Raw genomic sequence first — 27,210 nt, 5'->3', positions numbered from 1 at the left:
AGTAAGAGAGTTTTTATTGTTTTTGATAGATTCTTTAGAATTACTCTTCCATAAGTTTGTGTTAGTTTACACCACCATTAAAGGCTTAGGAGAATCCATTAGTACTCTTACGACATTGTTCTATTTGCCATTCTTTACTTATTTGTTCAAGCTCTTCTTCTGATGCCTCTTTATTTTAATGGACATATATACATTTGGGTTTTTGATTTCCTAAAAAAAGAACCTGACCTAGACCCTGTTGTATTTTAGACCCACTGTACTTTCACTCTTTTTTCCTTTACCTTCGTTTTCTTTTGAAATGAGTTAGACCTGCTTCCTCAGTTTATTTGCCATTCACTTCCTCTTTAGTTCTGCAGTCCCTTGACAGTAGGCATGCTGAGGACAGAGGTCATGTCTCTTTTATTACTGAGTACCCAGTACCTAAACTACAGATCAGCATACAGTCAATACTCAGTATGTTTTATTGGAGGGAATGAGTTCAGAAAACATAAAAACGCCTCTACCCACCACCCACCCTGTCCCATTCACCCATCCCTCCTGTCTTTAGTATCTCTTCATCTTGGCTTTGGGGAAATGCCACGCCACCTTTCCGTACTGTGTCCATTCCCCTTTTTCATATTCTGGGTTCCAGCCAAAGTAGGCTGTTCATCATTCATCTGCCACCTCCCATATGCCTTCCTTCCTGCAAGCCTTTCCTTATACCGGCTTTTCTCTGCTCTGCCCTCTCTTCCCTTCCATCAGCTCTGCCTGGCAATATCATGCCATCATTTCCCCTCTTCAGAGTCCAGCCCAGAGGCTTCCTCTATGAAGTCTTTTCTGATCTCTTTCTCACCGGCCACCGCAGCCTTTCTTCTTTAAACAGCTATAGAACTCTGCAACTAGAGTCTACCAAATATGAACCATTTGTGCTGTTGCTTTTGCCTTTTCCCAAAAAATAGAAGCTCCTTGGGGGGTCTCTTATTCTTTCCTTCAGTGCATAATATAGTCTTTACACATAGTTCGTGCTCAATGAATATTTTATTGAATTGTCCTGAAATGTGACATTCCAGAGAGCCGCTCCATTCCACTGAAAAATATTGAGGACTATTTTGTAGATTATTCTGCTTTTTTTTTTTCTAACTTATAAATAAACTTCTGTCATTGTTCTTGGGAGTTATATGGTGTAATCGCTTACACCATATTCACCAAATGATCTAGTTAAAGTCAAATGTCAAAGTCCAGAATAGTGGAGAATGAGGAAGTTGCAAAATGTTAGAGCTGGAAAGATTTTTAGGGATCCAAGGAGTCCAGCCCTTTAATTTTATAAGTGAGTCAACTGATGTCTGGAATGTTAAAGTGACCTGCTCCAAATCTCTACACACCCAGTTTGTGGTAACATTTGGGTCCGGGATGTAGTCGTCCAACCCTGTCTGTTGCTCATTCCCACAAGCTGTCACAGTGAATATGAGAATAGTGTTTAGGTTTGTGTAATTAAACTGTTAAAAGAGGCATCTGATATTCTGATATTGCCTTTTATGGATTAACAAGTAGAGAATTGTTAGGTTTTCTTTTCTCCCTACCTTAATTATTATAAGTTTTTGGACTGGATTCATTTACATCAACTGGGAAATTTCTGGCAACATTAACCTAGGAAGGCATAGATTTGTTTGCTAATATTTAAGTAAACTTTGTTGAAGTATGACGTACATACAGAAAAGTACCTGAAGCAAAAATGTGCAGTTTGAATTTTTCCAAGGTGCACACATCATGTGACCAGCACCAGATCAGGAAACAGAGCAGCACCAACAAGTTTAGAAGTATTTAAATAAATAAAACATTTGAAGAAATAAAAGGGCTTGGAAACTACATCTTTTTTTTTTTTCTCTCCACAGGTATTGTCAGTCTGTGTGTTAACGACAATCCTTGGTTGTATATTTGGGTTGAAACCAAGCTGTGCCAAAGAAGGTAATTAGTACAGTAATTTGTGTGTGTGTGTGTGTGTGTGTGTGTGTGTGTGTGTGTGTGTGTGTGTGTGTGTGTAGGGGTACTAGTCAGCCTTTTTCAGAATATGATTGAGATAAGCGTTATGTCCTAATCCCTTGAGTACTCCATAGATAGTGCAAATTTGATGCTGGTTTGAGCCTTTTTCTTGAAGCTCTTTTATTATTTTAGCCATATACTATTTTATTTACTTGCAGAACTTCATCCCATAATGATGAAGAGGGGCTATGACCAAAAAACCAACCAACCAATCAAACAAACAGAAAAACCTCAAAACAGCAAAAAATAAAGAACAAAGACACAAACAAGCAGCTGGCTGACAGGTTCTGGTGCTGTGCTCCTGGAGCCTGTCTCCCTGACTTCCTCCAGTGACTCCCAAACACTTTTTCTCCCTAAGGAGTTAGCCCTGGAGGTTACTAGGTAACCAGTTAGCATCCCTGGGCAACCAGAAACTTATCCTTACATGCTTTTAAGTCTTTTAAAATTGCAGACATTTCAAAGCAACAGTGATATTTTTAAGCTTATATATATATATATATATATATATATATATTTTATTGAGTGCAGAAATCTAGCCAACACTGACAAGATTACTATGAATAATAAAACTCTGAATCACAGTACACTGTAGCAGTCATTATTTTGGCTCTGAGGTAGTTTTTATTTTTTCCCCGTTAAAATCACTGATGGTCTTCCTAGGGAATTTGGTTTTGAAAATTGAACAAATCCTTCTGTTCAACTATTCTGTAATTGTAATATTAGTCATTTAAAAAATTTTAGTGATTGTTAAGCTGTCATTTATTGTTGAAATGAATGAAATGTAATTTTATATATTTAGTCAGCAACTATTCAGAGCAAACTGTCAATGTTTAATAAAATTAAAAAGCTATAGACTTTAGTGTTCACCTGTGTAGCCTTTAGACACAAAGTAATTCCCCTTGAGTTCAGTTTGGCATGTAAAAATAAAACCGAATGATTGAAAACAGTAATTTTAATCTAAACTCAACATGGAATGCATATTATTTTTTAAATGACTAGGAACATATTAGTGAGCTCCAAGTAATAGCTATTATTATAATAGCTTTTTCCCCTTGGGTCAGGAAAGTTAATATTTTTGACCCTAGAAATTATTATTGTCATTTCATCTCCTTAAAATTGCCTAGTTTCCCGGTGTTAAATGAGAGTTAAACTCTGTGGCAGTGACTTCTTGGGTCAGGAGACCATTGCAGTCAAGAGCTAGGATTATTCATTTTTTTCTTTTGGACTTCCATTATTTTATAAGTGGTTTTTTTTTTCTTACCACCCTGAATTTTTAGTAATCCAATAAAAACCTAACTTATTCTAGGTAACTAGTAAAGAGTTACAATGTAAAATTGTTTCTAATGAAAAGTATTTTCCTTCCATATCTGCCATTTATCCATTTAACAAAAACTTATTAGTACCAGCTATAGTCAAGGCTCTTGCTAGGCACCAGGGATACAGTGTAGTGGGTAACTTCCAGATGTGGTCTTTGTTCCTAAGAAGTTTGTGCTCTAGGGTGAGACTGGGATATTAACCAAATGATCTAGTTACAAATGGAAGTAAGTGACTGAGATGAAGGGTAAGGTTTTATGCAAACTTAAGAAAAGGAAAAAGGACCTCGACTGGGAGTTTGGGAAAGTTTCTCAAAGGGAGCAGGCTGGATCTGAAGGTGCAATGGATGTTTTAGGTGATGGTGGGAGATGGGTCCCACAGAACATGTTCTGTACAAACACATTACTTCTCCTTTACACCAGACTGAGAATGATGTAAGTCAGGTATTCTCTGTCTTTCTGAAATATTCATAGATTATCACTTTTTAGAGAACTCTGCATAAAATCTTCAGAACAAGCTCTTCTTATTTTTCTTTTCTTTATTATTCAAAAGTATTTAAGTTTTATTACCCCCAGTAGGGTTTATAACATATAAAAGAAAAAAGTCATCTTTTTTTCCTATGGCAAGAGATAAAATTGCAAACTCTGTAAGGTTACTGCCTTCTGTTTGTGTCACTTTCTACATGTATTTGTGAAAAGATTATTGGTTAACTTCATTGCCCACCCCATCTGTGTTTTCTAAAACAATATTTGAACCTGACTATAACTAGCTTAGGTGTATTAATTGATGTTTGCTTTGTAATTATATAATGATTAGAAACATCTTTCAATATTTTCAGTTAAAAGTTGCAAAGGTCGCTGTTTTGAGAGAACATTTGGGAACTGTCGCTGTGATGTTGCCTGCGTTGACCTTGGAAACTGCTGTCTAGATTACCAGGAGACGTGTATAGAACCAGGTAAAAATATGCAGGGGAAAAGATGGAGTCATGGGCCTTGGTAAAAGAGCAAAGAAAAGTTCTGCATCTTTTAGGTATGTGATTTACCTAACCCATTTGAGATTTTTAAAAATTTGGCCTTTATATTTTCTGAGAGAAAAAATTTACATATTTTGCCTTGTTAAAAGTTTTATGGATAGCAAAACTGCCTGTTTTTAATGTATGCTGACAGCCTATGTAGTCTAATTTGCATTTCACCTAAGTTCAAAAAGGCTGCTTAAAATGTATGAATATTTCTATGGGCTTATTAAAGCAAGAGTTCTTAAGATGTCCACTTAAACTTCAAAGTAAAACCATCAGACTATGGAAATTTTCTGTCTGATTTGGTCTTCTCTACGTATGACATGGAATAACATTTAAATGAGAGCGAGCCAGGTTTAGATTAAATTTTGAGAACTCTGACAATGACTGGTGGAGGAAGCCAAGATGGACCTGGGAGTTGTATAATAAGAATTATGTTTGTTTACATTTTAAAATGATGAGATTCTGGCTTTTTAGTGAATAATAATTACTGCCTGAATATTTTCTCTCAGTTCAGATTGACCACTGTGGTGGCAGGTTCTGTGACTGACTAAGGGTTAGAAAATGGTCCATTGTCTCTTCATGGATCATGTTCCAGAGACATTTCTGTATTCACTTTGGACATGTTGAATTTGGACCATGAAATGTATTATGTTGATATTTGTTTCTAGAACGGATATGGACTTGCAGCAAATTCAGGTGTGGTGAGAAAAGGTTGTCCCGAAGCCTCTGCTCCTGTTCGGATGACTGCAAGGACAAGGGCGACTGCTGCATCAACCATGGCTCCCTGTGCCGAGGTCAGGAGGTCATGCCCTCGCCGGGTTCAGAGGCAGGCTTACATCTTCCTAGGTCCTAGCAGGGTTTAGCACAGATGTATTTTTTACATTAAAAGTCATAGTTATTGACCCACCATATTAGCTGAAAAAATATTTAAAAAACATTGTATTAAGGAAAATTTCAAACATATGTACCTGAATAGAGAGAATATGTGATGAAGCTTGCATCACCCAGCTTAATAATTACCATTATCTAACATGGCCAGTGTTGTTTTATCTGTAGTCCTCACTCTTCTGCTACAACCCCCTCATGTTATTTTGATATTAGCTGCATATTTAACGCTGTACTTGTGGAAAGATCACTTTTGCAGTCCTGGCTGACTATATAACAGGTTCCTTTATAGTAAGTGAGGGCGATGTCTGCTGTGCATTGAGAGAATGGACGTGAAGTTAGGGCATAAGATTCTGTATAAACTGATGTTATGATGATGTCTCGTCTAGGTGTTACAGGGTTCCTTGAAATTCTTTGACAGAACCTGGCTCTGTATGAGAGGAACTAAGACATCAAGGATTTAATACCAGAAGATTTTGTTGGGTGGATAGAAGGAGGGTTGTAAATTTTGGCTGAAAATATTAACAATTTGAAAATGGAGAAGGTGCCTTCAAGTTCTCCCAAATACAGTAGTATGTTTTCGTCTTGCAATTATACATTCATTTTTTAATTCCTGATATCAGCTAACTTTTATTTTGAAACAGAATAACTCCCTTTATTTGTTTTGTTTCCCTAGAATCACGTCCCATATTATCTATGTATCTGTTAACATATTTTGTTTTTGGAATCTGTCCTAATGTGTCTCACAGGCATCACAATCATTGTTTCTATTGAGTATGTTTAACTCATTGTACTTCTTGAAAATGTTTTAGGTGAGAAAAGTTGGGCAGAAGAAACATGTGAGAGCATTAATGGTCCACAGTGTCCAGCAGGGTAAGATTATATTCTGAGATACTAATTTTTTTTAGGAGTACCATTTTTTTCTCTTTCCAAATAAAAATAATAATTATTCATTGCTTCAGTAAATATTATTTTTAGTTAAGCCTTCTTTTGGCACTGGTGGTATAGAGATGATTATGGCATGACTCCCCACTGTGGAAGCTAGTGGAAAAAAGAGAGGTCATAAATATTTCGTATTCATGAGTGTTGGGTGAAAGTATTTGTGTTTTCCTTCTTAGGAAGGAAGGATCTTTACATTCATTTGAAGTTTTTCAAGTTGAACTTACAGCAAATTACAGCTTCTTCTTATTTTTTTTGTGTGTTTTGGTTCATTTATATATTTTTGGGATAACATGTCTGTGAGAAGATGTTACATAATTTTTATAATTTATACTTGTTATTTTTGTATTTAGAGTATTTTTATAATACCTTATGTTTACAAGGTCATCAAAAAAAATTTGTGTGGAATTCAGAAGGTAGAAATTTGGTGACAGTATTAAACATAATCATCTTTGCTTCACTTGAACAAAGATATATGAATTCAAATTCATATAATTTGAATTACTAATCTTCAGAAATATATTTTTATGTCTTTAAAATAATGATTTTTCCAGACTGTTAAACATTTTAAAGCTGTATTTTAGCTTACTTATGTATATAATTTATTTTTGTTTTTTAAATATGTATTTTTGTTTTCTGTTGGATGGAAGAGTTCTTTTCTGTTTAAAACAACAGTAATAGCAGCAAAAACTAAACCCAAAAAATTCCAACAGAAGAGACTTTTTTCAAAGAGGACTTCTCATATATCCTAAGATGTCTGTTAAGTCCAAGGTATATTGGAAATTTTACACTTAATGAATTTTGAATCTTCCTTTTCCTTCTAAACATTGACTATTATTTTCCAATTGTAATGTTGACTCTGTTAGTGGAAAATATAAGTCCTTCTTTCTTTACAAGAAGACCATAATTTAGGACACATTTTATTATATTTTTTATACCCGTATATTTATTTTACCCGTATTATACCCGTATATTTACCTGGAGGCCCAGCAAACTGTTTTTATGTTTTCTGTTGATTGAATAGAAATAATTTTATACAGACATGGACCATTGAGACTATATGCAGCTGATTCTGCAGTCTCCCAGCAGAACTCTGGTACAAATACTAGTTAGTGGAAATTATACACAAATTTCCTCCTTTTTCCATTTGTGTTTGGGTATGAGAGTAAGCTGGGGAGGCAGTAGGGTTGGAAAAGGCAAGGTAAGGTAAATCTTTGTGCTCAGATTTTTAAATTACTGAGTAAACTTTCAGTAGAAAGTTTTTTCATGGTTATCCAATGATAAACGACTTTCCTACTGTCTGTCTATCAGATGTCATTAGAAGCTGCAAAATTTCTGAACCATGCCTGTTTTGCTGTAGCCATGGAATGGTTGTCCATAGTTATTCTCTTTTGTTGGGAATATCATTATACATTTTTTTTTTGCTTCCCTCTTTGGATTTCCATACCACACATGTAAATCTGTGTGTGTGTGTGTGTGTGTGTGTGTGTGTGTGTGTATGTGTACCTTCATTGTTTGTTCATTTCTAGCTTTGGATCATTTCTTTGTTGTTTATATATTTAAATGTAGTAAATACCTCACCAACTTCTCTATTAAATATTAATATCTTTTAAATATGGTAAACTTAAAAGCTAAATATTGTATATAATTTATGTGATATGAGATACTATCTACTAGTTTCAAGTAGAGACAATATCAGAAAATGCTTTTACAGAAAAAAAATAGTGGAAACAAGAAACATAATTTAGAACATGCTATTTGTTAACATTTATTCTCTTGCAAGTTGGGAAAATATGATTACATTTTAGTTGCCTTTGGTCTAGCTTTTGGAATAGCAGGAATCATAAATGATGGTCTCTGTGTGGTGGCTCAGAATGGTATGAGTGCTTAATCAGTACTATTTGATGATATATGTGATAAAATATAAAAGCATATATGTGAATATAGATGCTTACAAAATATTCTTTATGAGGATGTTTGCTGAGCTTGTTAGTTTACCTAAGATTACATACCAACCTCAGTGGAAAATCTTCACTGAATCTGTGTCTTCTTTCTTCTTCTTTAAACAATTTTTTTTCTTTCTTTCTCATTATCCAGGTTTGAAATGCCTCCTACCCTCTTATTTTCTTTGGATGGTTTCAGGGCAGAATATTTACACACTTGGGGTGGACTTCTTCCTGTTATTAGCAAGCTGAGTGAGTAACTTCAGAGTTTACTATTGGAGTGCCACAGTTTCAGTGAGATAGACTAAGGAAGGAGTCTTTTTTTCGAAAAATACTGGCAGAATCTGTTTTACTAAACTCCTCTATTGAAAAAGAGTTAAACCTAATGATAAGGAACTAGTGTTTAATATTGTAATTGTTCTGAAACTGCCTTTTAAATAATTCTGAGATAATAGTAGTTATTTTAGGATTTTTATGCCTTGGTGATAGATGTAGATATAAGGATGAGATAAGATATACTTTTTTTTTTTTAGACTTGGATTCCTTTTATGGACAAATTATTTATATATTTATCTAATATGTATTACATCTTAAAATAGCATTTCAAAAACTGAAGATATTTCTGCTATGTTTCTAGTAGGGTAGATATAGAATATTTGTTATTTATCTTATAGTATCATGTAGCATCCTTCCAACTTCTTTATCTCAATAAAGCCTTAATTGAATGATTATTGTATAAGTTACTAATGCAATAGTAAAATTGTCTTTTCTTAGTATTAATGCCAAAGTTTTAAATCACATTAACCACCAATAATATGGGCATCACTTGTATCATCATGGTTACTGAAAAAAGAAAAAATTAAATATGGGTATAAAAACTGTAGAACATTGCTTATCAGTGATCAGTATTTAAGTAGCCACAGTGTAATGCTGGACTGAACTAGAAGTAAGTAAATACACTGTTTTGGTGTTCTTCTGGAGTTCTGAAACATTATTTACTAGACTTGAGTATATGAGGTTGGTTTAAACATCAAAGTCACTCTCAGTAAATACATAGGTACATTTATTGTACTTCTTTTATGACAAACCAAAATAATATTTGGAGAACTTTTAAAAACTTCAGTTTCCAATTTCTCCTGGGAAGAAAATAGTTTTTATAAATAATCATTTGACATAAAAAAGTCTTTAGCAGAGAGCTTGCATGGGCAAGGAAGGCTCTGTTCTTACCAGCCAGGCTCATGAGCTTTGAGGTTTGAATATGGCCCTTTGTTATCATCAGGAGGAAAGTTTGTTTCCATAGCACCAAATATGAGTTCAGAACCTGAGTTCAGAATTAAGGAGCTGTAGGTACCTATATATGAAGTTGAAAGGAAATCAATACACAGTTAGACTAAGTCCTCTCTTTGGGTAGTTGGGGAATGTAGCTTGTAATTCTGAACTATTTGGAAGGCAGTGAGATAGACAGACACATGCCAATCTGAGGAATATTTTCAGGCAATGGGGTATTGATATGCTAGAATCGTTAGTTATGTATTCCCTCTTCAGTGGTAGAGGCAGAAGACGAATGTGACACTAGGGCTAAATCAGCAACAGTTTGACTTCTGTCCTTTCTTGTACTTGAAGCCAGAAGATGCTTTTTATCTTTAGAGCAGTGTTGAACTTGTCTAGAGTTAGCTAGATTGGATTTTTGGGGTGGGACACTGTCATCCCAGCTACTGCTTCATTCTTGTTTTAATTTTGCAGATTTAGCTACTAGTGCAGTTTTTTGTTGTTAAAATATAACTACTTCCTATAATTTGGTATGTTACCACCAAGTAGTAGCAGACAAAGATCTAGCAAGAATCATTATGGTCCATCTGGAACTTAATGTTATTGATAAGTATGGGATAATTATTTCATTGGCTTAACTATTTTGTTTAATGATTTTCTAAGTAAGAGAAAAACTAATTCTTAACATTGAATTCGAATCCAAAATGTTGCTTTGTAATTCACCCTGAATTTTTATATGGTTGTAAATCCCTTCTAGGTTCACTTTTTAGTACTATTTAGAAGTCTGTGGTATCAAAGCTAAATGAGGGAAACAGATTGTTAGTTGTATTTAATAACAATATTTAATTTTTTTCCCTTGTAGAAACCTGTGGAACATATGCTAAAAACCTGAGACCAGTATATCCAACAAAAACTTTCCCCAATCACTACAGCATTGTCACAGTAAGCTCTGCATTTCAACTGTTATATGTTCACAGAAGTGAGATGTAAATGTAATATTTTTCAAGAGAATAAGTAGATTTCAGATCAGAAAAAAATAACTTCTTTTTCATTGTGTAGTTAAGCAAGGAAACCTAGGATCTGGTCTTAGCTTTTCTACTAACTAGTTGTGGCCTTGGGCAGGTCACTTTACTTTCTGGATCTCCATTTCCCATCTGTGAAAAGAGGTGACTAAAGACTCCAAGAAATGATTTCTTGGTTCCCTTTCAATTTAAGAGTCTCTGATTCTTGGGTCCTGTTTTTTCTCATTAGTTTTTATCTTACTTTATTTGAGCCCCAGACTGTCTGCACTCACATGTTCTCAGCTGTCTTTCCAGTCATCTTGATGCATGAGTTCTAAGCAAGCCACTTTGCCTGACTTTAGGTAGGATTACAGCTCTATTTTTGTTTCACTCAAAGTTTGGAGATTTAATTTGAATCCAGAAAAAAAAAAGTAGAATTCATTAGGCCTTAGGGTTGAAGCCAGAGAATTAATACTTTAGCTTGTGTTGGTACAAGCTATTCTTGGACCCAACCAAAAAGGAGTTTGTTCTGAAGAAATGTTTCACTGAGCAATGCAAAAGGACAACACAGTACATTTTTCAAAATTAGGCTGCTTCTTTATATAGAACTTCATCCATATCATTCCTAATTTATTTTCTCCTATTACATAAATTAAAACACAAATACTCCATAAAATCTCGAGTGGTTGGTTGTGTTTTAACAATACCCATTGTTTTTTTCTCCTCTCCTTAAGCTGGATTAAGTTCTGTGTAGCTAAAGTTGTCTTTTTCTCTTTGATGATTTTGTTCTGTAACTTTAAAAACTTAAAACTTGCATAAAACTTCTATTTTATATTTTTTAGGGACTTTATCCAGAATCCCATGGCCTCATTGACAATAAAATGTATGATCCCCAAAGGAATGCTTACTTTGCACTTAAAAGTAAAGAGAAATTTAATCCTGAGTGGTACAAAGGAGAACCAGTGAGTTGTTTGTTTTATCTATTAAAATTATTTTTATTATTCTCATCTGTTTCTATCAGAGTAAAATCCCAGATTCCCTGGAGCTTTTAATAACTCATTTCATTTACTATGTTTTTTGCCATCCTTATGCAAACAGAGATGAATTCAGGTAACTCTAAATATAGCTTGTATCATTATGTAGTTTATTCCAGAGTGGGGTTTGGGTTATGCTGAGCCAGTTCTCTTTTCTGCTTGATCTTACCTTTTTGTCCTAGTAGCGAAGAGCAGTAGTCTGGGGGTAATATTTTGATCTACACAAAGCTAACTGTTTCTACAGGTGTAAACTTTGACTTTGTTTGCATTTGCTAACTTAGAAGATTCTCTCTGATTGTGATTTAGATGTGCTCTCCTTTTGAGTTTTTATAAATTGCCATGACAATTCTATAAGGTCTATTTGGATAGTCTTGCTATTCCTCTTGGAAGGAGAAGAGCATTTGCAAGTTATAAATTCAGATTTTAGCTCTGACATTTAAAGCTGTGTGACTGTGGGTAAATTATTCTTCCTGTGCCTCAATTTTCTCATATCTGTACTGTAAATAATACTGTAAATACTGTTAACTACCTCATAGAGTTATTGTGATGATTAGTTGAATTGATAATCTAGGATGCCATTAGTTGAATTAATTCATTGATTAGTTGAATTAATAATCTAGAATACTATTTAGAACTGTAATTGGCAATAATAAGTGCTTAATAAATGTTAGTTACATAAGCGAAAATGTCAATAAGTTAAAGATATGTATATTTGTAAATTTTTCTTTTCTTTTTCCTTTCATGAATTTTTCTTCTTTTAAGAAGGAACCTATTCTAGTGGGAAGCAGCCGCATAGCACAGGGATATCAGCTCGGTGCTTTGTGACCACCGGGAGGGTGGGAGGAAGGGAGATGCAAGAGGGAAGAGATATGGGAACATATGTATATGTTTAACTGATTCACTTTGTTATAAAGCAGAAACTAACACACCATTGTAAAGCAATTATACCCCAATAAAGATGCTAAAAAAAAAAAGGGGCTTCCCTGGTGGCGCAGTGGTTGAGAGTCCGCCTGCCGATGCAGGGGACACGGCTTCGTGCCCCGGTCCGGGAAGATCCTGCGTGCCGCGGAGCGGCTGGGCCCGTGAGCCGTGGCCGCTGAGCCTGCGCGTCCGGAGCCTGTGCTCCGCAACGGGAGGGGCCACAGCAGTGAGCGGCCCGCGTACCAAAAAAAAAAAAAAAAAAAAGAAGGAACCTATTAAGTAGAAGTATGACTATAAAAGTTGCAGGAGTTATCAACTGTTCATATTTTTTAGGTTAATTTCTGATTATTTAATTTCTCTTTGCTGCTGTTCACAGTCATATTACATTGTTATTTTGTAGTCTAACTGCTGGAGCTTATTAATGTCAAAAACACTCTAGCATTTGGGAGGAAAGCATTGGGGTTGCGTGAACAGATGTTTTCCTAAGAAATGAATGCTTGCATAATTTCCTAACTTTCCTTCACTGGCTTCCCCAGATTTGGCTTACAGCTAAATATCAAGGCCTGAAGACGGGCACATTTTTTTGGCCAGGATCAGATGTGAAAATTAATGGAATTTTCCCAGACATCTATAAGGTGTATAATGGGTATGTATAGCTGTACTTTTTCTAGGACCTATAACATAGAATTTTTTATTTTCTTATCATAGCCTGAGTTCTCGCATTTGAATGATATGTTGTTTGAAAAATGAGACCTGTCAGAATAAGAACTCTGTCTCAAAGAGTTTTAGATGGATGATAGATAGACAGTAAAACTATGACGAGTTTTTTCCTGGAGGTTTTCTAGAAAGCACTGGTAACATGTTAGAGTTTGCATTCAGATCTTTGGGCAGGAATAAGATAAGTCCTGGTGAAAGTAGAAGTCCTGCACATTTTCACTCTAGGGAGAAAGAACGAGGAGAAGGAGGTGAAAGTATTAAAGGGACACAGGTAGGAGTGACTCTCTGGTATCTGGAAATATTATTTAAAAGAAGATATTAATGGTACCCCTGGATTTGCATTTTCAAATTACTTTGTTAAACGTTCCATTTAATGTGAGAAGTGATTGAAGTAACCTCCCTGTGATATTCAAAATCCATGAGGTACCACGAAAAAACCAGAAACTTCTTTTCTGGAAAACTCTCTTTGGATCATTTTAGGGAGACTAGCAAAATAGTTTCGTCTCTCACTTGGGAAATTATGTCATAAAATCAATACGATAATGTATTTGAGGGACGAAAGGAAAAGTTCATAAATTCCAAACAAGAAATGCATAATGATTTTCTATGGTGACCTTATGCTGTTGTTTATTCCTTAGGGTACACACGGGCACCTTGTTATTTGCCGTTAGTTTCATTCCATAGATGGTTATTGAGATTCTATGTGACAGGCACTGTCCTAGGCCTGGGGGATTTGAAGAGTAGTGATATATGTTCTCTGGCTTCTCAAGGTCTGATAGAGACCTTCTCAAGGTACAACTAAGTGTACTTGAGGTTGGGCAAGCACTCTGATGGAGACGTGTAAGCAAAATCCTGTGCCCACAGGAAGGTGTCGTTAATTCTGCCCAGAAATTGTTGCCTGGAGAACTGTCTGCTCATTAGGTGTCCACTTCCCAATTTTACTAAGAGTCGTCAATGAGTGAGTTCTTCATGAGGTCCTCTTTGAAGAGTGTATTGACGCATGGGTTATTCATGCCATAGCAATTGCTATTCTCAGGTCCAGGAGTAAGATCCTGAGGTAGAGTATAGGAAGCAAATCTTTTAAACCTGGCTACAACTTCCATATGTGTAAAATTTAATGTTCGTTTCTTTGTCGAGAAAACAATTTTAAGTTTTCAGATGAAACTCTTACATTGCTTGGAACACATTTGATGCCTTGAATTGTTTTAGTCTCTCTGAATGCAATTTTCAGTGAGACACACATTTATACCTTAAACCCAAACAGTTGTCACAGATTTGTTTTCATTTTGTTTATCTTTCATATTAGTTCAGTACCATTTGAAGAAAGAATTTTAGCTGTTCTTAAGTGGCTGCAGCTTCCTAAAGATGAAAGGTATGTAGACGATTAATTTCTGTCATAAAATACTCCTTTGTTTTATAAAAACGTCAGAATATTTTAAATAGATGACAGGAAAACTTTGCTATTGGCTATGATGTTTTATATCCAAATGAACTCTTCAGTGTCCTATTACAGCCACATTTTGAAGAACTCTAAACATGTAAATCATTTCTCAGCAATTTTAGAAATGTTACCCCAGTGTTGTATTAACTTTTATTCACTATCAGTTGTTGAATTATTCTTTCTATTCTGTTTTACAATGTGTTCGTAAAATATTACATTTTGATACTGTTTGATTTAGACCACACTTTTACACTCTGTATTTAGAAGAACCAGATTCTTCAGGTCACTCTTATGGACCAGTCAGCAGTGAAGTAAGTACATTTTTATCAGTGACTACTTCATTAAACCTGGTAATATCTAACTGAACCTTGCTTTGAAGCAGGTTTCTAGACCATTCTGTAAGAATCCATGATTTCTGGAAAGAGTGAGTATTAAGCACATTTTTATTAAACCAAAAGATGCACTTTAATCAAAAAGAGTTGGGAGCATTGTTTTACGCTATCTACAGTGTTAAATTGAACCAGTGATGAGTTAAATTCTATATTTTCAATTTCAAATGAGACTTGTCACACTCCACCCTTTGTACTCTTTCCATCAAAACCTATCTCCAGTAATTTCAGTGTAGTTAACAACCCACATGCCCTTGCTTTGATTCTGTCCTTCAGCTAAGTAGAAATGCTCCTTCTTAGGGGTGGGAGATGTGTGGCCGTCAGTGCGGCCATGTCATAATTAGACAAATGGAAGTTTCCTGTAGTTCTTATCTTGGTTTGAACAATTGGCCAGATGCTAGTATAATTTTTATTCTTTCACTATTAAGACCTGTGTCTAGGTCAGTTTGGCTACAAGAAGTCTAAGGATCATTTTGTAATTGATTATCAGATCACATAAGTTTTAAGACCAGTGCTATTTTTTCTATTCACTAAAGATTTCCCAAAGTACCTGCTTTTCTGTTTCATCTTCAGTCAAGGTCGAGCCCCTCGCTTTTCAAATCATATTCATCAATTTATAAACTCAGTTAAACGCTAGTATTATTGGCTCATCGAAACCCACTTTATCTTCATACTTAAAAATTCCAGTCCATGTTGCTTGGATATCTTTGAGTGAAAGAAAGACCATGTTGAAAGAGGTTGTTTCATAATACAGTGAAATACACAGACTATAGATAAAGGTTAGACTGTTTTGATACAGTACCGAAGACACAGGCAAAACTGCACAAGAATTTGCCTCCCGTGGTTTTGCCCGGAGAGAGGAGGAGAGAAGAGCCAGAGGTAATTTGCCAAAATCATACACCATTCTGTGTCCTTGTGATATTCATATGCAAAATAATACAGTTTGTATGGAAACAATGGGCTGTATTCCTAGAATTTTAATTTTAATTTTAAAAAATTAAGTACATAGAACTATAAGAAGCATTTCATGAATACTTTTAACTGCATGACCTGAGGTTATTTCCCTTTCTTAGGTCATCAGAGCTTTGCAGAGGGTTGACAACATGGTTGGCATGCTGATGGATGGTCTAAAAGAGTTGAACTTGCATAGATGTTTGAACCTCATCCTTATCTCAGATCACGGTAACCTGAATTTGCATCATTTTTCCTTCAGGTTAAATGGTGCCCCCAGAAGTTTACTTGATTGATTATTGTTTTATTATTTCCTCTGACTTTTGTAGTTAATTCTTTCTTTTAAATGTGATTTCTTGTAGAAAGCCTTTAGAAAATACTACATTAAATATAAATCACAAGTGAAACGTAGAATTCACAGAAACCTAAGAGCCTATTAACCACAATGCACTCATCTCCTGATTTGGGGTGGGCATACACCAGGAACTTGGAGAGTTAAAACAATTTTTTTAATATTAAATTTTGGTAAATCTACTCTAAAAATTTTAGGTGTAATTTGAATAGATTATTATGTGCTGCTTCTGTTTTCTCTAGCATGATAAAGCTGACTTTTAAAAGCAGTATGTATTAATTTTGGCAATATTTTAAGTTAACTTTTACTTACTGTGACCTTTAGAACATGTATGTGTATAGCCTTGGGACTGTAAAAGCAATGTATATACAAGAAAATAGGAAAGACGTTCTTTTTGTTTGTTTGTTTTTGTTGTTATTATTGTTTACTTCAGAAATAATTACTGAAAACTATTTCTAGAAACAGTCCTAAGAAGCTGTATCCTAAAGAAGCCCCCAGTCCTGGAATGAGGTTGAGAGTTTTATACTCATAGTTAATATGCTAGGTGATTCTGAGAAAGTAACTACGCTTTCATATTCAGTCTAAAACTGTGATATTCCTCATCACTCACATAAAGATACTGTAATATATAAATAAGAAGAAACACTAATTTTGGATGAAGGAAAGGGAAATTTTTTTTTTTAAGTGACGTGGTAGATATACATGAAATTCTGTGTCTTACCTATTAGATGTTCAGCTGTCATGAGTGCTGACCTCATGTTTATTGATTTAAATTCTGGAAGGGAAAGAAATTCTGTCCTACATGTTAAATGTTTTTTATTAAAGTTGTAACATGTTTGGGGATTTTTTTTCTCCTAGGCATGGAACAAGGCAGTTGTAAGAAATATGTGTATCTGAGTAAATATCTGGGGGATATTAAAAATGTTAAAGTTATATATGGACCTGCAGCTCGATTGAGACCCTCTGATGTACCAGATAAATACTATTCATGTAAGTATATCTCTATGCTAATTTTGAATATGATTATATTCACAATACATTCCTCAGAATCATTATGTCTCTAAATTAAAGAGGATCAGTTAATTTCCTTTTCATGATTAAATCTCCAGGGCTGATCTTCTGGGATTTTATGGAACTAGATGTGAGGGCACAAGTCTAACCGCTTATCTGTTATTCATGGCTAAGAATATTATTTGATGAACTTGGTACAATTTTATGTTATCGATGTATCTTTTGCTTGTGTTGGGTTCAAGATTACTTGTACTAGAAAAATAAAAACTTAAGAGAAAAGTTCGACTACATTTATTCAACTTTAATTAATGTCATTTCATTAAAATAATTTACCGATGTTATAGGATAATATTCCATTATGAGGAGGAATGCTGGCAGAGATGATTAATTCTATAAGCAACTAATTTCTATTCTCAGGAATGACTTTCTTAAAGTGTTCCAAAAAACAATGAGAATGTGTTTTTTGAATAGAGAAGAAGAAATTTCACATTCTCTCTTGACCCCATGTTGTACTCAAACTAAACTACCAAGAAATTTTAAATATTCATTCTTTTGAAAGTCAAGCCTATTTCAGAACTGATTGCACCTCTATTATACCCCTCTTTTTGATTACCATCCTTGGTAATTCGCAAATACTAAGGGCAGTTTTGTTTATCTTTTTGTTACAATTACCTTTGAAATGGAAAGAGAAAAGAGCTTTTCTGGCAGTCGTCAGCATTGGATTAGGTTTGGGTATATGCAGTGCTATATGTTTCAGTAGATACTGTTGAATATTCATGAGAAGAAGTAGATTTCCCTGCAGGAAAATAGTTATGCAAATATATTAACATAGTAACCCAAAGCACAGACACTAACTTGTACAATAACAAGTTTTAATTAGTGTTTAAAAAATTTATTAAAGTAGTACATGATTGTTAGAAAACCTGTTATAAAACTATACGGGCAATGGCAGTCCCCAGAGATGTTTAGGATAGAATGGCTAAGCTTAGCCACACCCTTATCTCAATTAGGCCCCTAAGTTTCCCAATTTCAAGTAAAAATTACATATCTCTGTATCTACATTCACACATTAAAATATATATACAGTACATATTCTTTTATCTGGATAATTTTCTCAAACTTATGTAAAGTATAGCTAAAAGAATCGTAGGGAGCTACGCAGTTACTGTTTACATCACAGAATACACTAAGTAAGTACACTGTGGGCTTGCTGTGAAAATTCAGTTTCAGAGCTCTTCTACCTGCCCTCACTTCTAAATCCCCCTATGTCCTTATTTGGAAATTCTGGAATTATCCTTGAATATCAAGGTATGTAAAAAGTAACAGTTTTCCACCCTAGATCCCCCTAATTCACAGCTCAGTTCCTCTCTCTAGAGATAAATACTTAGATTTGGGATGTATCTTCCCAGGTATTTGCTATGTATATGTAAAACACATTCATTTTTATTTTTACAAAGTGACATTATACAGGATCTAGATGGGTGGATGGAAGGATGGATAGATATTTGGATGCATGGACAGATAGATGGATGGATGGATAGGCAGATGGACAGGCAGATGGATGAATGGACACACATATGAATGACAGATGGGTGAACTGATGTTCTATGACTTGCCTTTTCACTTAACAATAGGACATAATTTCACAGGCATGGTGGTAGTGGAGGTTGGGTGGTTTCTAAAGATCTGTCTTATTCCTGTCAATGGCTAATATATAATTGAAATCAGTGGTCCCCAACCTTTTTGGCACCAGGGACTGGTTTCGTGGAAGACAATTTTTCCACGGATGGGGAGGGGGGAGAGTTCAGGCAGTAATGCGAGCAGTGGGGAGCGATGGGGAGCGGCAGATGAAGCTTTGTTCACTAGCCCGCTGCTCACCTCTTGCTGTGTGGCCCAGTTCCTAACAGGCCGCAGACCGGTACCGGTACGTGGCCTGGGGGTTGGGGACCCCTGATTTAAATGATCTGTTTGAAACCAGCTTTGGTATTTAAATATAGGGTTTGAGTCTGACATTATATATTTTTTGTATTATTTTTATTTCTAATGGTAGCATACCATTCAACTATTAATTCTTACCTTTGCCCCCCTTCAGTTAATTATGAAGGCATTGCCAAAAACCTTTCTGTGAGTATCTTTTTTCCCCCATTACTTTGTTATTACTAGTTTTGTATAAAATATATTTAGAAGAAAGTTTCAGTATTTGTTCTTGGGATTGTAGAATTTAATCTAATTTTTTGAGTATCTGGGCCAACATTTAAATGCTCTGTAGTTTTTAAAGATCTTTAAGGACATACCCCAATAATGTAGGTTTCTAAAATTTTAAGAATTTATTTATTGGCATTGTTAAATTTATATGACAGTACAAGAAATAACTGAAAACAATAGAAGGGAAAGCCCTAGAGCTGTACTACCATAAACACTGTTAGCATTATGAGGTATTTTCTACCAGTCTTTCTTATGCCTATTTTTTAAAATAAGCTTTTGTCCTAGTGCTGATTTATCTATACTACATGTTTTTACTTGATAGAAAATTCTTACAGTTTTAAAGAAAATTCTTAAAATTGTTATAAGTGTGTTTGAAAATATGATCATCAGTAGTAACACAAAGGTAAACGAGTGACTCAATCTAAGCATCCTGGGACTCTTATGTAATAATTATGATTTTTCTAGAAAAATAAGAATATTCAGTAGTTGGGAATATTCAACTTGTACTTTATATCGCTAGTAAGAACTCAGGTTATTTGCATCTGACTTGTTGGGCATACTGATTAAATGTTTGTGAGAAAAAATTCATATGGAGTTAGGAAGCAATTTCAAGGGAAGTTTACACTTAAGAAAATATGGAAATAATGGTTTTTCTTTGCCTTCTACAATTTCAGTGCCAGGAACCAAACCAGCACTTCAAACCTTACCTGAAACATTTCTTACCCAAGCGTTTGCACTTTGCCAAAAGTGACAGGATTGAGCCCTTGACATTCTATTTGGACCCTCAGTGGCAACTTGCATTGTAAGTTCTGACAATCTCCCAGGCAAACTTAGCTTGATCTTGTCGTAATTCAAGGTAACGATTGGGCCCTTTCCAATGATGTCGTTATATGAAAACTACAAATATGATTCTCTTCACTCTATCCCAGGGTCTCTCAACCTTGGCCTATTGACATTTTGGATCAGATAATTCTTTGTGGTTGGGGAGTTGTCCTGTCTGTTGTGGGATATTTGAAAACATCCCTGGCTTCTACTCACTAGATGAAAAAACACCTTTTCTGTAGTTGTGACAACCAAAAATATCTGCAGACATTGCCTGAAGTCCCCTGGGGAGGGGAGTCACCTCCAGCTGAGAACCACTGCTCTGTCCCCTCACATCCGTCTTGATTATTTCTTATCTCCACATTTGTGTAACCACTTGCCATTGTATCTCTTCTGCATGTTACAGTTGTGCCTAATAATACCTTCAGAGTCTGACAAATAATTGGCAAAACTCTTTATAATAATGAGCCATTACCTTCTTCATTAGACAAAGCTGTTTTTTCATTCCTGTTATACTAGTCCATTAATAAACCTCAGTTTATTGGTGTGTTCAGCAAATTATTTGGATGGTTCGTATTGTTAATATCTCAAAACTTGATCATTAACTCTGTATGGTTGCCAGGAAGCCAGGGATGATAAATACCCCTGTCCAGCAAAACCTAAGCAGGGAACCAGAATTCAGTCAACAGAACTGCACTGTCTCTGCTTTATTAGAGAGCTGTGCTTTCAGTGTTTAGAAAAAGAATATGAAAGAAGAGGAGGTCCTTACCTTCATGGGAGAACTAATATTAGTGAGCATCTACTGTGTTCTAAGCACTTCTTTAGTACAAACCGTTTAATTTTTATAAACCCAGCATGACAAATTGAAACCACGAGAAGATAATTAAATCGCCAAAGTCACAGCTGAGTAAATAGTACGGTTAGGGTTCAAAACCATGCTAATGGTTTTCTCCTTTATACCATATTGCTTATAATTGATTCGTCTACAAAATGAAAGATAAAGGTGGCTGTCCCTTAATGCTTTTCAAAGACAAGTGGTTTTACTTACTTTTTTTTTGATTCGCTTAACAATAGTTACTTATTTTTTATCAAAGAATATTAAAAAATGTACAAAAATATTAAAGAAATATATTAAGGAATAGTTACTCTTTATTAATGGAAATAATGTCATGATTGTCAGTTTTGCTTTATGAATGGACTTTACATTGTTAATTTATATTATGTGAAAATTAGGAATCCTTCAGAAAGGAAATATTGTGGAGGTGGATTTCACGGCTCTGACAATGCATTTTCAAATATGCAAGTGAGTAAACCTATTATACAGTAAAAATTATGGTTTACATCTGAAGAAAAAAACTGATATATAAAGTTTTAGACTTAAAATCATAGACTGTCATTATATGTCTTGAATGAGAATTAATGAAGCTTATAATTTCATGTAGCTGTTTTACTTTGGACATTAAATAAATTAATAGAATTTTGTTAAATATTTATATTCATGTTTTATGAATGTGACTTATACCTCATACTAAATTTCTAGTAATTATTTTGTATGTATTTGTGCTTCATTAAGAATGTTGCTCCACAGTAAATGAAAGCCAGTAATTTAATAGGTGAAAAGATATCATAGTTATGTTTCAAATAAAGATAATGCTGGGAATTCCCTGATGGTCCAGTGGTTAGGACTCCGTGCTCTCACTGTTGAGGGCCTGGGTTCAGTCTCTGGTCAGGAAAGTAAAATCCCACAAGCTACGCAGCACGGCCGCCCCCAAGATAATAATGCCTTCCATTTACCTGGCACTTTAAAAATTTCAAAATATACTCATAATAATTTTCTGATTTGATCCCTACGGCACTGTGTGTGGTGGGAAGAATGAGATTTAGATCCCATTTCACCATTGAAAAAAGATTTCATCATCATTCTGTTCTGATTGTCACGTTAGGAATTATAATGCAGTTAAGAAAAATAACCTAGATGTCCTTGGATTAAAAGTGCAATAGGGGTTAAAATAATATCCTAGAAAGTCCACTGGGCACAGTATTTTTCCACTTACCGTAATATAACCAGTTTATATATGTACAATGGGGAAGATATAAAATACCTCTTTGGTGACCAACTCCATACATAACTGAAATGAGTAGATAAACTGTTTCTTTTCTGGCCAACGTAGGCCCTCTTTATTGGCTACGGACCTGGATTCAAGCATGGCATTGAAGTTGACTCCTTTGAAAATATTGAAGTCTATAACTTAATGTGTGGTAAGTGTGAACAGGCATCTTTTCTCCCTTCTGAACACAGAGCTGGAATAGGATTATCAAAAGTAGGTCACATGTTGGGCACCTTTCTGGAAGTGATGATACGGCAAGACAGACCCTTATATTTCCACCTTTCTTCTTCCTGACCTAGAGTCATTGAAAAAATGTGCAGAACATAATCATCTGATGACTGACCTGTTCCTTGCACTAGACTGCACAGTGGTAAAGTACAACACTCAGAGTAGGGAGGTCTGTACATCCCAAGCGCCCAGTACTTTGCCAGGCCCTGGACTTCATTAAATGACAGTTGAACCAGATCAGGGTGGAAGCCAGAGAAAAGAGTTTGGGGTTGTGAAAGGTAGACAAAACAGGTGGATCCTCTGGTAGCAATAATAGTTGAATGGATGGCAATGTCAAGGTTATAGAAATGGAGGAGGACATATGGAATATGTTCTTAGTTGACTCTGTACCTTCCAAATTAGTACTTTTATGGTTGAGTATTGCATTTTAAATATTACTTCCTTTTTCTGATAACAATACTGGGCATTTGTAAAACCTTAAATATGTTCTAAGTATAATTATTTTAGTGAGAGCCTGTATACTTAAATGAGTTAGTATATCCTAAAGCACTTAAACAGTGCCTGGCATATAATAAGCGCTTTAGTGTATAAGTGTTTGCCATCATTATTTTCAAGAGCGTGAGTCTTAGACTTGGACAGAGCTGGTTTTGAATCCTAGGTCTACTACATTAGTAGCTTGAAATCTTGAGCTAAGCACTCTGGTTACAGGCACACCTTAGAGAAATCGCAGGTTCAGTTCTACACCACCGCAGTAAAGTGAATACTGTAATAAAGCAAGTCACGTGATTTTTTGGCTTCCCAGTGCATATAAAAGTTACATTTATATTATACTGTAGTCTATTAAGTGTGCAATAGCTTCTGCCTAAAGAAACAATGTACATACCTTAATTAAAAAGTACTTTATTATTAAAACATGCTGGCCATCATCTGACAATGTGGGGTTGCCACAAACCAATTTGTAAAAAATGCAGTGTCTCTGAAGTGCAGTAAAATGAAGTACAGTGAAATGAGGGCTGCCTGTACTCATCTACCAGGTATTGACAATAACTTATTAAATTGTTTTGAGGATTAAGTAAGAAAAATATATTAGCATACTGATCGGCATGTAATAAGCATTTAACAGGAGATAACTATATTTATTGTATACATTAAAATTTAGAAATTTTTATAGAGAAGTACAGCATGCGTATCAGTATTTCCATTGAGAATAGCATGGTCATAAATACAACCTAAGAGAGAGAGAGTTATAGTTTTATTTTAGGTAAAAAGTTAAGGACTCTTAAATAGATTTGGCTTTAAAAGATAAAATTCATAGTGCAAGTCTACTATTTATTTAGTTTTGAAATTTCTAAGTAAATCTTTATTTACCATTCTTGAAATTATGCAGATTTACTGAATTTGACACCAGCTCCTAATAATGGAACTCATGGAAGCCTTAACCACCTTCTAAAGAATCCTGTTTATACCCCAAAGCATCCCAAAGAATTCCGCTCCTTGGTCCAGTGCCCCTTCACAAGAGCCCCCAGGGAGAGCCTTGATTGCTCGTGTGATCCCTCGGTAAGTAGTCCCAAGTTTAGCCCAGTGGGTATGATTTTTTAACACCCTCTGCATAGCATATGTTGTAGAAATACATAATGATTAAATTAAAATTTATGAGTGGGAGTAAACATATATTTATTTTCAATTCCAGTGACACGTGCCGACCGTCTTATTATTTATTTTTCCTGCTCCGGGTGTTTGCACTCTCGCTCTATTTTTATTCCCCTGTGTCGAGACTTGAATTGGCTGCAGGCTGGGAGAGGTCTAGCCGAGTCCTGTAATGTCCTGAATCCCAGAATCCGTGCTGATATCCTAGCAGTGAGGTCTTTTATGAACCAATCACAATATTCCTTTTCTAAAATACATCCCAACCTATTTTAAATTTAGAGGGAAAATATCAGTTTTTGGCACGAAATGGATTTATGACACTTTTCCTTTTTTACTCCTATCATAATATACAGTTGTTGTAAGGAGATGAAAATATATGACAAGTTATGAACAAAATTGATAGTGTCCATAAAAATAGACATTTGAGTAGTTCATCTTATGCTTTCCATTTTGTTTTAGGTTTAATTTTAGGTTTAATTATAAAGACTGTTAGAGTAGATATAAGAATTATAAAGCAGCAAGTACATTCTTGTTTTCGATGACTTGTGTTATGCTATGCTAACAATTTTGTCTTTTTGCAACTGTTATCCCTATTCTTTTATCTCTTCTTCAAAAAAAAAACTTTCACTTGCACAAAATGATTTTAAATTTATCTTTGTTCTATGGCGGAATACTGTAAAATTCATTTATTACAAAATGAAAGCATGTTTCTCAGTCCTTAAAAATTGTATCATTAATTTTTTAGATTTTGCCAATTGTGGATTTTCAGACACAGTTGAATCTGACAATGGCAGAAGGTAAGGCATGCTTAGTCTTGAGCCTGGGGTGTGGAAGCAAGCTTTTTCTCAACAATGTGAACCACAGAATTAGTTTTGGGTCATTGTTTGCGAATAACCAACAAAATAAGGTGGTAATGGAGGACCACCTGATGAACCGGAGAGATTTCTTTGCTTGCTAGTCTAGACTATTAGTCATAAGGAAAGAAGGCGTGTTTACAGTGGAAACAGCATGTAATATAATTAGTGGAAGCTGAATCACTCTTTATGAACTTAGTGGAGTGTTTTGAGATTTTGAAGATATTTATAGGTTTATACACTATTATAATAATAGATCCTCAGATTTCCATTTAAAATACCCATTAGCTTTCTATCTTACCTAATTCTTAGTTAATTATAAGGGAGTATAAATTGATTTATTTATCTAAAGTTATTTCTTCATAACTTTTGAATGAAAATTAAGAATATGCAGGCAGCTGACGAAATGTGGATATTAAGTATCACTTTGACACAGTCTCTGACCCTTAAGTTACTTGGCTCACAGCTTTTTCTTGCTGGAATAAAAAGGTGAATTATGCATTCATATATGCAGAATGAATGAGGTTCTGCATTCATTTATATGAATGAAGTTCTGTTCATATAGAACTTCTCTATATAAAATCTCTGTAAATGTTCAGATTAGAGAAATCTCTGACGGCCCCATGGTGGCAAAGTTTTGTGGTGAAAAGTGACACCTTGGAACTGAGCAGATATGGGTTTGAATATGAGCTTAGGAACCGTATGTCCATTGAAAAAGCATTTACTCCCTATAAATTGCTGTTTTCTCATCTATAAAATGGGCATATAACCTCAATTCTTAGGGCTCTATAAGAATTAAATTCAATGATGTATCCAAAGAACTCTAAAAAAGCATCTGATGCTTGGAAAAAGGGGCAGTAAACGGTATACATACTATTGTTGTTTCATTCAGTGTAGTCTCATCATTTCTGTTTTGAACTTTTGCTTTCCAGGTACACACATCATCCAGAAAATTTTCCTTCTGTAGTGTATCCTGGAAAATAAGTAATAAAGACAATGTTAAAGTATTTTAGTAATATAATTTAAGTCCTAATTGCTGAAATTCCTAGCAATTTCATGTAGTGTCTTGTGATATCTTAGTATTACAGTGATCTTTCAGAATCTTCATAGGCAAAAACTGCAGTGAACTCCTTTTATTGTAAATTGTTTATAGTTCTGCTCTTTGTAATTAGTTTAATTTTATAATTACAAATAATTTTTCAATAGGGTTAAGTAGAGGAAAGAATTAGATCAGTGTATCATTATGTATTATCATATCATGCACACTAAGTATATTTGAATGGTGGTTTCATTTTCCCCCTATGACCCAAGAGAAGGCCATTAAGCGTGGCACTCTACCTTATGGAAGACCCAGAGTTCTCTGGAAGAACAGCACTGTCTGTCTGCTTTACCAGCACCAGTTTGTGAGTGGTTACAGCCATGACATCCTGATGCCCCTTTGGACAGCCTACACCGTCGACAGAAATGCAAGTATTTGTCACCTCTTTATCTCTGTGTGGTTATTTTATATTATCATTAAGCAAAACATTGAAAGCATAGTTTCTCACTGTCAATCTTGGCTCTGTAATCAGTTCCCAAATTAGAAGATCACTGAACTGAGAGTCAGAAAAATTAGATTCTGGTTCTAGCTCTGCTGCTAACTAGCTATGTGACTTTTACACTCAGAGCAAACTTCTTTTGTGAAATGAGGGTGTGCAGTGAAGATTTCTCCCTTGCTTTTGTTTTTTCTCAGTTTTAATATTTGATGATTCTAATTTCTAATTTAACGAACTCAGTTTTACAATCAATTTATCTCAAAATACATAGCTGTGTAAGTACAAGGATCTCCCTTGGCTGCCCAAATCGTAGGGGGTCCTCAGTGATGGAGAAGGCCATTAAAGTTTACTTACCTCACTGTGTATACCACCTATAGGAAGACACCCACACCAGACCAGGGAAAGGTCAGGGATCCTGTCTACCACCCCGACTAGAAGAGTTTGGCTTTGAAAGAAGTAGGGGAAAATACCCCAGAATAAGACCACCATTCCCCCTCACTCTCATCCCTTGGGTGCAGTGGTAGAAAGATAAATGATGAAGGAAATAGGCCTTGAGAAAGAGAATGGGGGGAGGAGATGAGATTTAGATCTTATCTGGAAGTGAAGT

General features: G+C 35.0%; 1 protein-coding gene across 1 annotated transcript in view; it reads left to right on the top strand.

The window, feature by feature from the left end:
- ENPP1 (ectonucleotide pyrophosphatase/phosphodiesterase 1) overlaps window positions 1-27,210 on the top strand; it is a 67,565-nt gene that overhangs the window by 30,500 nt on the left and 9,855 nt on the right. The window contains exons 2-20 of the mRNA XM_004263822.4: window positions 1,872-1,944; window positions 4,172-4,288; window positions 5,020-5,145; window positions 6,049-6,109; window positions 8,273-8,370; window positions 10,250-10,329; window positions 11,231-11,350; window positions 12,880-12,989; window positions 14,367-14,432; window positions 14,740-14,812; window positions 15,964-16,072; window positions 17,052-17,183; window positions 19,297-19,328; window positions 20,084-20,211; window positions 21,465-21,534; window positions 22,403-22,490; window positions 23,955-24,124; window positions 24,960-25,011; window positions 26,380-26,534. Coding sequence (XP_004263870.1) covers window positions 1,872-1,944; window positions 4,172-4,288; window positions 5,020-5,145; window positions 6,049-6,109; window positions 8,273-8,370; window positions 10,250-10,329; window positions 11,231-11,350; window positions 12,880-12,989; window positions 14,367-14,432; window positions 14,740-14,812; window positions 15,964-16,072; window positions 17,052-17,183; window positions 19,297-19,328; window positions 20,084-20,211; window positions 21,465-21,534; window positions 22,403-22,490; window positions 23,955-24,124; window positions 24,960-25,011; window positions 26,380-26,534 — 1,860 coding nt within the window. The remainder of the gene's footprint in view (window positions 1-1,871; window positions 1,945-4,171; window positions 4,289-5,019; window positions 5,146-6,048; window positions 6,110-8,272; window positions 8,371-10,249; window positions 10,330-11,230; window positions 11,351-12,879; window positions 12,990-14,366; window positions 14,433-14,739; window positions 14,813-15,963; window positions 16,073-17,051; window positions 17,184-19,296; window positions 19,329-20,083; window positions 20,212-21,464; window positions 21,535-22,402; window positions 22,491-23,954; window positions 24,125-24,959; window positions 25,012-26,379; window positions 26,535-27,210) is intronic.

The sequence above is a fragment of the Orcinus orca genome, chromosome 12 (assembly GCF_937001465.1).
Source record: "Orcinus orca chromosome 12, mOrcOrc1.1, whole genome shotgun sequence".
In the NCBI taxonomy this organism is placed as follows: domain Eukaryota; kingdom Metazoa; phylum Chordata; class Mammalia; order Artiodactyla; family Delphinidae; genus Orcinus; species Orcinus orca.
This window is presented reverse-complemented; position numbering and strand designations above follow the sequence as displayed.